Here is a 14,284-nt window from a genome sequence, read left to right on the forward strand (position 1 = left end):
AAGATTCAATAAATTTCCATGAGAAATATCTCCACAAATGAAAAGAAATTAATGTTATTAAAAATCACATTGCAAAAAGTTTGAAGTTCAATGTCTCTTAGACAAAAATGAGTTCCTGAAGCTGAAATATGACACTTTCGCACGATGTTTGGTTCATACAAGGAAATCTATTGCTATTTTATACACCAATGTGTGTGTCTTGGATTGCATAGCATGAAATACAGATGTTATTCATGCCATCTTAGTTTACAGGTAGGAGGAGGACCTGAAGATTCATATGTTGCATGTTTGCATCTCGAGCAATCCAATCATAATGATAACCATTTCGTTTTGTTTGTATTAATAAATTAACCTAATAAACTGCTTTAATTCTCACTGCTCAGTTCTTGTCAAATCTCATAGCTGTAGAGCATAATATAGATATTAACCCTTTCAAATTCATTTTGTAGTATGCATTACACTTTGTTTATGTATGCGAGCTCACACTATGGCCTTTGCAAGGGAGTGCCTCCCACACTTGGATCTGGTTTATTTACACTCCAGCATGATGGGCGAACACACACATAGAGACAATTAGTACTCGCTCTTGTCAACAAGGCAGGATTTTTGGCTACTACAGCAGCTCGAAGACTAGGAATTCCTCATTCTACAGGCAGATGGTGGGTGAAGTTACTGAGGAACGGAAATGGACATTGTCGATGTCCTTCCAAAGAGAATGCAGCTCCAATTGCAGAGGTAGAACGCGATCCTTTCCAATCTGAAATTAGTTCATAATTCCCTGGTTCTTCTTGCATGGCTCTAAAGCATCTAAAAAACGAAGGACTATTAGCACAAGTGGCTGCTTTGAAAGAACATGTCAGTAATGACTACAGACTATTTCACCTGGTGTTTACAGAAGCAAATGTTGAGTGCATCTGGAATAAAGTAATATTCTCGGACGAGGTCATATTTTCGACTGCAAAACCAAGATCAGTAAGTCTACTGCCCACATAGAACCTGACACATTTCAAGATACACGGAAGCTCTGCAACAGTGCAGCAGTTCTATATTGGTATCATGGTGGGGATGGATGTCACATGACAGTCTGGGTGTGTTGTGGTAAGTACAGGACCAATTAGATCAGGCGTTCTCAACCTGGTACTCGCAAGCACCATAGTGCTCTTTTAATGACATTTGGTGCTCTCGTCATGCCAGTTAAAATATACTCACAAGCATGAATGCTCCTGAGGTTCTTTTTTCAATTCAAACTTTGTTCCTCGAGCTGGAACACATAATGCTACTATTCATCCATTATAATATGTTAGAGATATGATAGGTCTTCTCGTATTTCATGGTGTATAAACTCTTTAATTCTGTGTGGACTTAATCATAAAAATCAAGAAGGATAATATTGGCTGCTCATGTGGAACTTCAGTTCATAAATATCCAGTCCTTAGTGCTGAAATATTTGTTTTAAAAGGAGAAATTCAGTCTTTGAGGAGCAGAAGATATGGAAAGACTCCAAATAATGTGGACTGTTTCGCTCAAATGTCTGGCTATGTACCTATGTGATAACGTATCTATGTGAAGAAACCTCATTTTTTTTTTTTAATATCTCAAGAACAAAGTACGATCACGGATAACTAATTCACATCTGCAGGCCTGTTTATGTGTAGGTAGGTACTCGTCATGGGAGTTCTCCTTCTTACTGAAATTCTGTGTAACATTCAAATTCAAGGATTTAAATACTGTTTTAGAAATTTATTTGTTTACTTATTTATTTTATGTACTCATATAGACATATTGAACCTATTCGATTTTATGGTGCTAGCTCATTTAATATTTCATGTGGGCAGTGCTCACAATCTTCAAAAGGTTGAGAACCCCTGAATTAGATGATGCTCAGTATAAACAAATACTTGAACATACAATAGTTCCTTCTATAAGGATGAAATATCCTGATGGAAGCAATGAATTTTATTCCAACAGGATAATTATCCTGTTCCAGCAGGACAATTATCCTGTTCACACATTTGAAAGGGTTTCAAATTGGTTACTCCAGAAGCAGCAGGACAGTGATGTGAAAGACTGGCGTTCCAGATTTGAACCTCCTGGAAAATCCCACGGATAAAAGATGCCCTATGGGAGTTAACAGAAGGAGCTTTGGGCAAACTATCCTGCCACCATCGCTACATGAGATGCTTGTTTTTATCTTTGCCCCAAAGAATAAGGGCAGTAATAAATTCACAGGATTTATTTACTTGATACTGAGTTTTTATTTTTATTATTATTTAATTGATTACACATTATTTTTTACAAATGAATGTTATTTCAGTTCCCTCTTTGGTTTGTTTATGTTTGCACATAAATGCCCTAAAATTCCTGTATCACATTAAAATACTGAAATAATAGCAGACATACCATTCAAAGACAGAAAAAAAAAAAAAAAAAAAAAGTGAGAGGATTAGAGGATTCACTCGAAGTTACGATTACTATCTACATATGCGTTAGATCGCCTAGACAGAAATTACTATAAAACCATAGTGCTTAGTGGAACATGAACAAAGCCTCAACATTCAACGAAATGGAATCAAAATTGTGTATTCGAATGTGTGTGAATTCAGCATTATAAGAAGTTCTCCGAAGATTTCTGATCAGGTCTTACTCTCTGGAGACTGCGTTTTTTTTTTTTTGTCTTAAGGTGTATAATGAGGAACATAATAGTTGGACAACTCGAGTATTTTCTAAGACGAAGAATGCCACATTGAGCATGCTCTGAGCCGAAAGTTTTGGTTCATATGATGACGAGATATTCACTTCGCTTTTATGTTTAAATATTACATATCTATGCTGGGAAGAAATTAAAACTAAAGCCTTTTATGAACTGCACTACAGATTTGAAACATTTTTCCCTGCTCAACAATTATGTTCCTCACTGTATACAAAATGTATTGGAAATTGTGTAAGTGAAGAGATAATAAGAGAGTACTGCACATTAGCACAAACATAATACCATTTTTTTATTAATTATTGCAGAGATTATGCATTAATTTCCTACAAAAAATACTGAGACTACTGATCTTTAATACCAATTATTTATGTATTAATACTTTGAAATAAAAGTTGTCAATAAAGAAATCACTATACCGTATTTACCTGAATACAAGGCAACCTCAAATATAACACAATCCCTAGTTCTCCAATGGTTTCTGTAGGATTTAAATTTTAAGCTGTTTTTTTCTGGGTACTATAAAAATCTCTCTCCCTCTCCTCCTCCCTCCCTTTCGCCATTTTCCATATTCCTTTCCCTCTTCTGCTAGGGCGAAAAAACTTATAACAGTTTTCTTATTCTACATGCAATTCAACAGCAATGTGTAAATTGTGAACATGTGGTCAGAGAGAAAAGTGATCAAGTTTGAGACATTACCAAATGTACTGTACAACGTAAAAACATTAACGCAACTTGCATAATTTCCTTAATACGCGAATTTAAGGTGACCCCCTAATTTTCAAAATTTGAAAAAGAAAAACCTCGTCTTATATTTGGGTAAATATCGTACTTGTAAAATTTCATTATCTTACCAAAAAAGGATGTAATTAAAGCAAATAAATAATCATCAGGTTACATAGACACAGAAACACTGCAGAAGATAAAATAGCGTACTTAAAATTCTCAATGCAAAATAATATTGTGTGATTCTCAAGAATATTACAGTAAAATCCCTCGTATCTGGCACCCAAATAACCGGCAATACCAAAACAATGGCACTTTTGGCTAGACCAAACAAAAAAAAAAAAAAATAGTCGTTCATGTGAAAGGAAAGATTCAAACAAAGATGTGAGTGGTTTTCGTGGATCGCACATGCCACATATTGTGCTTACTCTTTACATTGTTCATGCATGGAAACATAGATTGAAAACCTCGTTATGTCCCTGGAGTAGATCAGGTAGCATCGGTAAGCTGTCACTTGGGCTTTGCAAACAATGTGCAGAGATGATATATTCAAATTTACCACTTGAACTCGCCCATTTCGAATGCTATTATGTATTACTGTAATTATGAACTGATGAATGTATATTACCGTATTCAGTACTAAAAATAAACATTGTGCATATTTCAGAACTTTATTTTTAAATATCTACATGAAAATGACTAAATTTCAACATGGAAAAAAATGTTTGTGCAATAAAGTAAGTCTTTGCATAACTTATAAACGTATTTTCCAATTATCTGGAAAAATCAGTTATCCGGCACTGGCTTTGTACCACAGTTGCCATATACGAGGAATTCTACTGTGCAATGTTTTCCCTTATTCCTCTTATCATGTACTGTTTTATATAAATTAAAGTATAGATCATATTCTAGTGACCAAAGTGATGTTATGAGAATTCAGATGATGTTAAGTTAACATATATTTAAATTCCAAATGTATGTTGAACATTTCTGCAAATAGGAAAAATAGAATTAACCAACTGACACTCATAAACTAACAGCACCAAAATTTCCCTAATCGTATTTCTCATGATGAAAAGATTTTTTCAAAATCATACATGGTCTACTGATGCTTTTAAGCTAATTTTATACTTAACTGTAAGGTAAGTAAACACTGTGATGTACCAGTATCAAATTTATGTATTGTGTGGATTGAAAGTGCATTTTGGATGTGAAGGGAATTAAATCAAATTCATATGTATTTATTCCTAAAATGATTATGAATGTCAAAGTTGTTTTCCAAGAAATGCGAATCTTACGTGTATACAGCATGTTTAGGAACAACGTTTTTTTGCTATTCTGGAAGTTGTAAAAAAAAAAAAAAATATCGCTGTAATTGGACTGTTACATATTATGTGAAAATATCAAACATTAAAATTCGTTTTTTAACAAAATTTTATTGTATTAAGTTTCCATAACATTTTCCGTTTTCGGTAAACCAGGCACAATATGTTTATAATAAGCTTATGATAACTAAAGCACGATCCATACACTTGCGAATTTAACTTATCTAATCATCTTAGGAACACAGCACTGATAGTGGTACCTCCATTAATTTTATGCACAGTTCTGTCAGACTTATTTATATTATCGTAATTCAAAATTGTATGATAAATAGGCTATTAATTTGATCAATTACGTAACATATATACATAATATTCATATTGGGTTATGTATGGATATATTCTTTATCATTTGTTCTGAATTTGCAAACTTATGTTCTTTTTTTCAACTTAGTTGTAAACGATATTTTGAAAATGGCTATGTTAGAGCTTGAACTTACGTAACTTCCCCCCCCCCCTCATTAATTTGTTAATGTCTTCATAACCTTCAGAACTATATAGCCAGCATGTGTTCAACCACGTATTCCTAGTCTCCATGGTAAATGACGACTATGTGGTCCACAACAAGTGTCTTTTGTAACAGATTTCTAATGAATTTTTTCGGTGCTTATCTTAAAAATTTACACTATGGCTGTCAAGATGTTTTCACATCAAAGGCTGGGTCTACACATTGCAGTTTTGTGGGTCAGTTTCTGCGTGACCATTTTTGCAGAAAGATAACAACTCATTGGTTTAAGTGGAGCCATGCACACATTGCTACTGAAACAGAGCAGGTGGAAAGTGCTGCAGTTTTGCAGGACACCAGATATATAGCAACAACTCAAACATTCAGGTACTGCTGTTCACCCAGTACAGTACTGTCGTCTGCTTTTTTGTGGTCCTGCACTTTAGAGTGAATGTTTAGAAGTATTTGAAGACTGACAGACTTGTAAGAAATATAGCAATTGTAGAAGTAGAATACTGCATTTATTTACATGAAACATTGTCTGCACATTCACTGAAGTGTAGGAAATATTCAGTATTGAGAATAAAATTAAAAATGGGGCTATGTATCATATTCTATAAAGCTGTTTAAGTCTCCTAAGATGTGTAATTGTGTAAATTGAATGCATAAAATGTATCTGAATAGATTAAATGCCCACGACGGTTATGACACCCACATTCTTGACCTGTGGGAACTTATTACAATGGAATTCAGTTTCAATAAACTTGGAAAACATGAACCAACACTGGTGTGTATATATATATATATATATATATATATATATATATATATATATATATATATATATATTTTGAAAGCCCATCTGGACCCTAGTGCTGAGAAAATGATGTTCAAGAATTTGTCTTAGGAAGAAGTAGAAGTATACACATACCGTATTTACTCGCGTAATAGACGCACTTTTTTTCGAATTTTATAATAAAAAATTAGGGTGCACCCTTTATGCGAGGAAAAAATTTTAGTTAAAAAAAAAACATGTATTAAAGGTACATCAGCTCGAATGCTGAAATAATCAATAGAATATGTAACAATATATGATCCGCGACTAATTTATACTGTATATAGATTGCATCACACTTAGGATGATTTACAGTTTGCAGCAGTTGTAAAAGCAGATGATAACTTGTAACAATGAATACAGCAACAATAAGACAAGACATTTTATTGTTATTATTAACACTAGTCTTACCTCATTCACAGGCAGGTTCAGCATCACTATCATATGTCTCAGATTCACATTCCTCATAATGCGTCTATTACACAGGAAATTTTTTTTTTTTTGTTTTAATGCGAAAAATTGGAGTACACCCATTATGCGGGGTTGTCCATTACGTGGCTAATATGAGGTATATATACCAGTATTTACATACTGTCTTGTTCACGTTTGTGAAATTGAAAAAAAACCTTCCATCCCATGATTGATACAGAAAGAGTGAACCTGACATTTTTCTACTGATTCCTTAAGCAAACCAGCAGCTTCACACATAGACAACTTGCTGTTTTGACAACATTATAATGAATAGCCGTCAAACTACAATGATGGGCCTACAGATGGGTCTCAAATTTATTATCTCACAAGGACTGAGCTTGCATTTTAGTGAGAAATGTACGAACCAATGGATATCCTATCAGGCAGGAGTGTATTATGTGATTCCTGAAAAAATGCAATGGGTAGATCTAGCAAAAGCTGTACAAAACTGACTTAAAGCCTTTGGTTTCCAACTAACACTGATGATAATTAACTAAGATTAATGTTATCAGTTCATAGTCAGGTTAAGTTCTATTTTATTTCATTCAATGTTCTCTTTCCTAATATGAACAGGCTAAACCCTTAGAGAAGTTCTGGAATTCACCTCAAGACAAAACTTTCTTCATCACAATATTTTCGATGTTCCAGTCATTCTTTAGCTGACACACAAATGCTAATATTACCATCTCTGTAAACTAACTATGCTTATGTGCTAGGGAACCATTTTAAAAAGCGTTTCGATATACTGAATGTACTGTAAATCAATTCAAAAAATTATTCTTGCAGATGTGATACCTTCAGTGAAAGTATTGTAAAATCAGTCACTGGTATTTACTTCATTCAGATTTAAGCTATTCATACTTTTAGGGTATATTGTGTGTAGAACATATTTACTATAGGACTCGCACAGATAAACAACATATAACATGTTACTGAAGTATCTTAAATGATGATAGAAATTTGAGTACTTACAATTACTATGTCTAAATTCAAAGCTAAATGATCAGGCAGAGTTCGTTTTGAAACTTCTTCTTCTGGCATTCCATTGAAGCGGTCGTGTTTTTTTCTTTCCTTAAATATCGGAACAAATTTCTCTTCTTTCAGCTTCTTCTTTACAAAAGAGTCTCCATTTAGCAAATTTTCGGCATCTTCCAACCTAGTAAATAGAAGTAAATATTTTATTAACATGTCTCCAAACAGTGTATATTGATTTGTTTGGTAATATGACATACTCATAAATGATTCAATATCATTTTTATATTCACACATAAAACAATACAGAAAATACTGGTAAGTAAGTAAGAAGACATACACACAAACACGTAAATAATAAAATAATAATGTAGGACAATAAGAGCAATTAAAATGAAAATTTGAAAAAAAAATATATATATATATATCTTAATACAACTTAGTTTATAAGGCACTGCTTACAATTCATGCTCGGAAGAAAGTGCCCGACAACTTCTCAGCACACATTTTCCAACTTACATTCTCTCACTGCACCCTGTAAATTCTAGCTGCTTAATTTTACAACCAATATCATCAATATATTCCTTCATGTTGTCATGTAAACGAGCACAGTTACTGGATCTTTCATACATGCCACATGGGCACACATTCAAAGTAATTACTCATGAGGTTTATGCGGTGTCAATAGTTCTTGCAGTGTCTATATTTCTTGTCATTATAAAAATTTTTAAGCGTTTCTTTGTTGTAGTTATTAAATGTTAAATTGATTTTTGTTGCATGTTATACCTTATTTACTCATCTATGGAAACCCCCTTTTTCTCTGCTTTTAGTTCCGAAATTTGAGGAGTCTCTCATAAAATCAATTACTTTGGGAAGGATATTAAAAAAAATACGCTATTTTTATTTCCATGCCACATAATATGATACATTTAATTGAAACAACGTTAAATCTTTTAATCATAAATAAAATTCATCACTCTCATCACCAATGTCTGCTGGAGTCTGCTAACATACCATGGAAAATCTTTCCATCATGTGGAAAATGGGCGTGGACAACAAACCAAGCATACATTATAGCAGCAGACTGTAGTCTGTATAGTTAGATGCTAGTAAAATACGAATGGTTACTGGAAATACGAAAATCTTTGTTTTCAAACTACAAAGTGATCAGACGAGATGTGGATAGGAGTGACATTGTGTGCTACTGACGCACTCCTGGTGGGGAATGGTGGGCTAACAGAGATGATGACACAAGTATATAAGTGTTCATCCTGGCTTGTGTCAAGGTTAATGAATCAGTCTCCAAGTGGCAAGTGACATAAAATATACTACGGTGTGTTATTCGGTGTTTTCTTGTGCATTTAAAATAAAAGTGTGAATAAGTGTAAACTGTATAATGGCTAATCAAATGTTTACTACTGAACGTGTATATATTTATGATTCACATGTGTTAACACAGTCTGCCAGACAAGTACGAAGGCAGTTTAAAACAAGATTTCCGTGTGTAAAAATTCCATCACAACAATCCATATTCTTTATAATAAATTTCAGGCAACAGGAAGTGTTCAGTCTAAGAAACAAAAGAGACAGCACAGTGTTCTCACAAAAGACACATTGGATAACATTGGTCATCGATTGGAACAGTCTCCTAGAAAATTACTTAGGTGCCTTCACAAGTACAAATTTTTTATAGCTCTGTGCAAAAAGCTACTAAATTGTTGAACTTGCAGCCGTATGTTTTTCAATCAGGTGATCCTGCATGTAGGTGCACATTTTGTGAGTGGATGCTGAATAATATTCATAATGGCCTAATAGGCCCATTTTTCATATTTTTCTCACACAAAGCATGGTTGCACCTCTGTGGTTATGTGTGTTCACAAAACGATCGTTATTGGAGTGCTGAGAAACCTGATACCCTTCATGAAGTACCCCTCCATGACGAAAAATTTGGTGTATAGTGCGCCATGAGTGGAGAAAGTATTATAGGGCCCATTTTCTTTTGAAATACAGGTGATTCCCTCTCACATACGTGCATATCATTCTGACCCCTTCTTTAGAGAATTAACCAGCAGAGAGTGTGATTTCGCATTCTTTTATCAAGACTCAGTCACTGCTCAAACAGCCGATATTTCGATGCGAGAAATTGAACGTGTGTTCCAGCAGGACTTTGTGGCCCCCTTCAGTCCCACAACCTAATCCCCTGCGATTTTTTTTATCTCTGAGATACATTAAAAAGTACTGTATACAAACACACACGCACCCTGGAAGAACTGAAACATAATATCCATCACGAAATTAACAGCATTAATCACCAGAACTACAGCAAGCTGTGGGACATTTTATAGTGGTGCCAAAAATGTGTGGACAATGAAGAAGGCCAGTTTCAGCACCTCCATCAGTGAAGTTGGTAATGGTAAGTAAGACGGTAAAATAGTTACGGAATCTTGTACAGTTGTATCACCATGACTCCACACTGTATGTTCCCCACCGCGAGTGGATCAGCAGTGCACAGTGAAAGCTCCATCGCTCCTGTCCACACCTCATCTGATCACTCTGTAGTATCTGTTCATATTCCACCAAAACATTTAAGAAATGGTGGGTAGGAAGCCTTTTTGTTGATAGAATCACAGACTATTCTCACTATTATCTTCACTGCCATCATCAATGCTAGAAAAGTTTGGGTTTTCATTTTCTTCATGTTCTTCCCAGAAGATTGCCCTCACAGCCACCAAATGTACACGAGATGTAGTCTTCTTAAACCTATTTTCAACTACTTTAGGAGTGATTAGTCTCCAAGCAAGCACTGTCCACTCGCAAATAAATAGTAGCAATGCCACTTCATTTTTCCGGTTTTTGCTGTCTTGCGTAAATTGTCTAGCATAATATAGTTAGTATAAAACCTTCTCATATGGTCCTTAAAGTGCTTGTTTATGGAGAAATCTAATGGCTGCAAAACTGTCGTAAGTTCTCCCATGATAATCATTGGATGGGTTTTTGTTACTGCCATTTGTTTTTTATGCTGTCGAGTAAGTGTCTGTGAAAGCTGCTCAGTACAAACATAGATTTCTTATTAAGCAGGTCTCCTGGACGTCGTTCCCATTAGAGTTGCCAACCCTCCCGTATTTCCTGGGATCTCCCGTATGTGCCCTTAATTTTCTTAATTTTTAACAGTCTCCAGTTCTCACATTTTCTTCTCTTCGAGTATTTTTCTACCTTATTTTTGCACTAGCTGAAAGCACCCGGCATTGCTCAGATTTTTCTTTTTGCTTTTAAACTTAGGAGATCTCGGCAACTCAACTATAGAAAATGAAAATGAATAAAATTGTCTTAATTACACTTTTCTCGTTCCTAAAGATGAATGTTTACATAGTGTCACTTACATGAATTAATGACCTTCTTAGCCAAAGCGCCTGCCAGGATTAACTCAATTTAAAATAGCTGAAGATCAGGCACCGCAAAGAAAAAATATCATCATGTGCCTTACATTCAACTGTTTATGTTTTTAATTAGCATTATCTTCAAGTTTCGTTAAACAAAAACATACCCCTCGGTTTCTTTACATCAGTTTAGTGTTGTCTCAATATTCTACATTGATCTAAAGCTGTACTGACATACATTTCATGTAATTTCCTGTCTATGTTGCTTTTGCTTGACATTTAAAGACAATTAACGATAAATAGGGAATTCTTTTGTTCCCAGTCTGAATTCCTTGAGATGTCACGTTGAGTTAAAATTTACCTCTTTATCTGTCGTACCAAAGAATCAATATGAAGAGTCCACTGAAAAGGGGAATGTCGAATTTATTTCATTTTCCAGGAAATGAAATTTAAACTTTGGAACCATATTACAGGACATTGAGCAAATATAACTTTGTATTTCTTTTTTACACAATTCAACACTTTACAGAAATGATATGTAGTAAACTGGGGTCCAAAATATTGAATTAAAATGATGAAGGAATTAGGTCACCTCATCAGAACTCTTTTTCCATATTGTTTCTGGATAGTAGTAGAAAACTGAATATCCCATGGACAGAGTGTGGATGTTGAAGGAATAGAATGATAGTTGTCATCTGTAAGATACGTTTGCTGTAAGGTTAGGCATACACAGGTTTTTCTGAAAATCAAAAGTAATAGCTTCATGCATTCCATTCTCCATGCTGTTCTTTCTTGCTTTTCGTTTTCTGTCATAAAATACTTCGGCTTTACGCTTATGAACTTCATTTTCCACTTGTGCCATCTTCATCTGATTCTCAATGTTGTGTTGTTCATCTGAGAAGGAAGAATCGGATATCTTCTGTTGAAGCGCCTTTGCCTGTACTTATCACATGCACTGCATATATCACAGTGTGGGTAGCCAAATGTGATATTAAATCTCGTATTGAAGATCTATCTGTAATATTCATATGAAACAGGTGGCAGTTTTTCTTTTTTGTACATTTCATACATTTTATTAACATTTAGTGTATCTGGCACAAAAAACTCTCTCACTTTTCTTCCTACTGTAATGACTCTGCCGCACCGACGAATCCCACCTCCCTCAAATCCATTTTTATATTATCCTCCCATTTACGTCTCGGCCTCCCCAAAGGTGGATATTAGGACTTGGTTGATTAAAAATAGCAATTTATGTTATGAATTATAGTGTAGACAAACATTATTACTACTAGCAACTGAATTATACTTAGGGCCTACAATACTCTCAAGTTACGTTTACATCTCTGTTGTAACATCATCAATTACTTCATTATCACTTATGTCATTGTTAGTTTTAAGTAAGCTTTCATTTACAGCTTCACTATAGCAAGTCAACTGATGTAATATTATAAAGTGGATTAAAACATTTTTCTTAGCTTCATGAATATGATTTTGATATGGAACTTGTTTAAGCAGTTCTAAAATATTCTCAAATTTCTTCATTTTCTTTTTAATGGTTATTTAAAGACGCTGTATCAACTACTAGGTTATTTAGCGTCGATGGAATTGGTGATTGCTTATTACTGACAAAGCAGGTGAGTCAGAGGAAAATGCGCTGTTCTATACTGACATTTTTGTCATGGCATTTGTACGCAGAAAAACTTATTTTAGAGAGAAATGGTTAAATATTTTTTTGTTTGTACTCTAATGTAGATTTTGAATCTGATAGGAATTTTTATTCCATTGCTTTTTATGCTGTTTACGAAAGTATTTACATGTTGAACGTTACGAACTGACCAAACTTGCAGAGAATAATTACATGTCATTATAGATGACTTAACTCGTATGTAAAAATTACAGTGTATCTCCTTTGTGTTGAGGAAGTACCAAAGTGTGACATGAAAAAAATTATGAAATATTTACCGAGTGAAATCTCACTTTGGAAAGTGGTGGTTGCACTACGATTTCAATGCAATATTTAATTCCGCAACTTTTGATTTACGATATGTACGTTCATGACATACTTTTTCAAATTTTCTTACTGAATAAGACACTTGAGACATTTAAGAACACATTTAACAAATAGCAAACAACCTCACTATAGTTTCAATTTTTACCACTTGAGTTGACATATTCATGGAATCACTCAACAGAAAGTCACAGATTAAAGAAATATAAAATGTCTTCTTATTATTGTTTAATAAGTTAATATCTAGGGAGTCGGCCATGGTAATGACCGTAATTTAAACTGATTTTGTATCGGTATACTGAATTAAGTTCAATTAATAATAATTGACAGTGACTTCAATTTTGTGTTAATAAAGAGAGTTCAATTACTTTTCAGTGTTTGCATACATTTAATTTTCAATAAATAGTTCATTATGACGTACGTCTGAAAGAAGTGCAGACATCAGCAGTGCATATGCAAATAATTACTTTTACTTGCTAGTAACATTATATTATTGAGATATATATACATATATATATTTTTGCATGTCAATAATATTATACTTACATGATTATTCGTATTAATGGCAGTAATATTTTGTATATTGACAATGATTTTGGTTCCATAATATCAATTAACACAGATGTTAAAATTTGGGACTGTATTTGTTGAATAGGTTGTCTCTAAATAAATTAAATCAAACTAACTTTCAAAAGATAGTTAGCCAGCGAGACATTTTACAATATAAATTAATTATATCCTTATTGACTGCATTCCAAAAGTCATTTCCTACTGGTTATTGCATAACCAACACAAATTATGAAAAATTATTATGAGTCAGGAAATAATAATAATAATTTATTTATTATTTATTTATTATTAATATTTGTACCAAATAATAATAATAATAATAATAATAATAATAATAATAATAATAATAATAATAATAATAATAATAATATCTGTAATGGTAGTGGTAGTGATGATGATGATGATGATGATGATGATGATGATGATGATGATGATGATGGTGATGATTTCTCCACATCAATAATATTTAATACATTTTTAAATGTGTGCATTCAAATGTTTCTACTGTCATGGGAAACACTTCAAGTATTTCACTTTTATTAAGTTTAATTGTAATGTTAGAACAAGTGTTCTTGTTTTAGAAATCATAACTTAGTGTCTTTTAAATTCACGGTTCACACTATTTTATATACATATATACATATATATATATATATATATATCGATTTCCCTGACTCCCATGACTATATTGAGAAATTTTCCCTGACATTAGAGTATGGTTCTGTAAAATTTTTCCAAATATCATTAAATTTATTGAAATCAGAAGGTGGTATTTTTTTTTTTTTTTTTAA

The 14,284-nt window shown here is 33.4% G+C and overlaps 1 protein-coding gene across 3 annotated transcripts in view; it reads right to left on the minus strand.

Moving 5' to 3' along the window:
- The window catches only part of Tdg (Thymine DNA glycosylase), a 242,197-nt gene that overhangs the window by 149,871 nt on the left and 78,042 nt on the right, over window positions 1–14,284 (minus strand). For 2 of the 3 annotated variants that reach the window (XM_069837946.1, XM_069837947.1), the window contains exon 4: window positions 7,539–7,722. In XM_069837946.1, the coding sequence (XP_069694047.1) occupies window positions 7,539–7,722 (184 nt within the window). Of the gene's footprint in view, window positions 1–7,538; window positions 7,723–14,284 lie in introns of those variants that run through there. The other variant, XM_069837948.1, reaches the window with a different exon arrangement.

The sequence above is a fragment of the Periplaneta americana genome, chromosome 10 (genome assembly GCF_040183065.1).
Source record: "Periplaneta americana isolate PAMFEO1 chromosome 10, P.americana_PAMFEO1_priV1, whole genome shotgun sequence".
Classification (NCBI taxonomy): Eukaryota; Metazoa; Arthropoda; class Insecta; order Blattodea; family Blattidae; genus Periplaneta; species Periplaneta americana.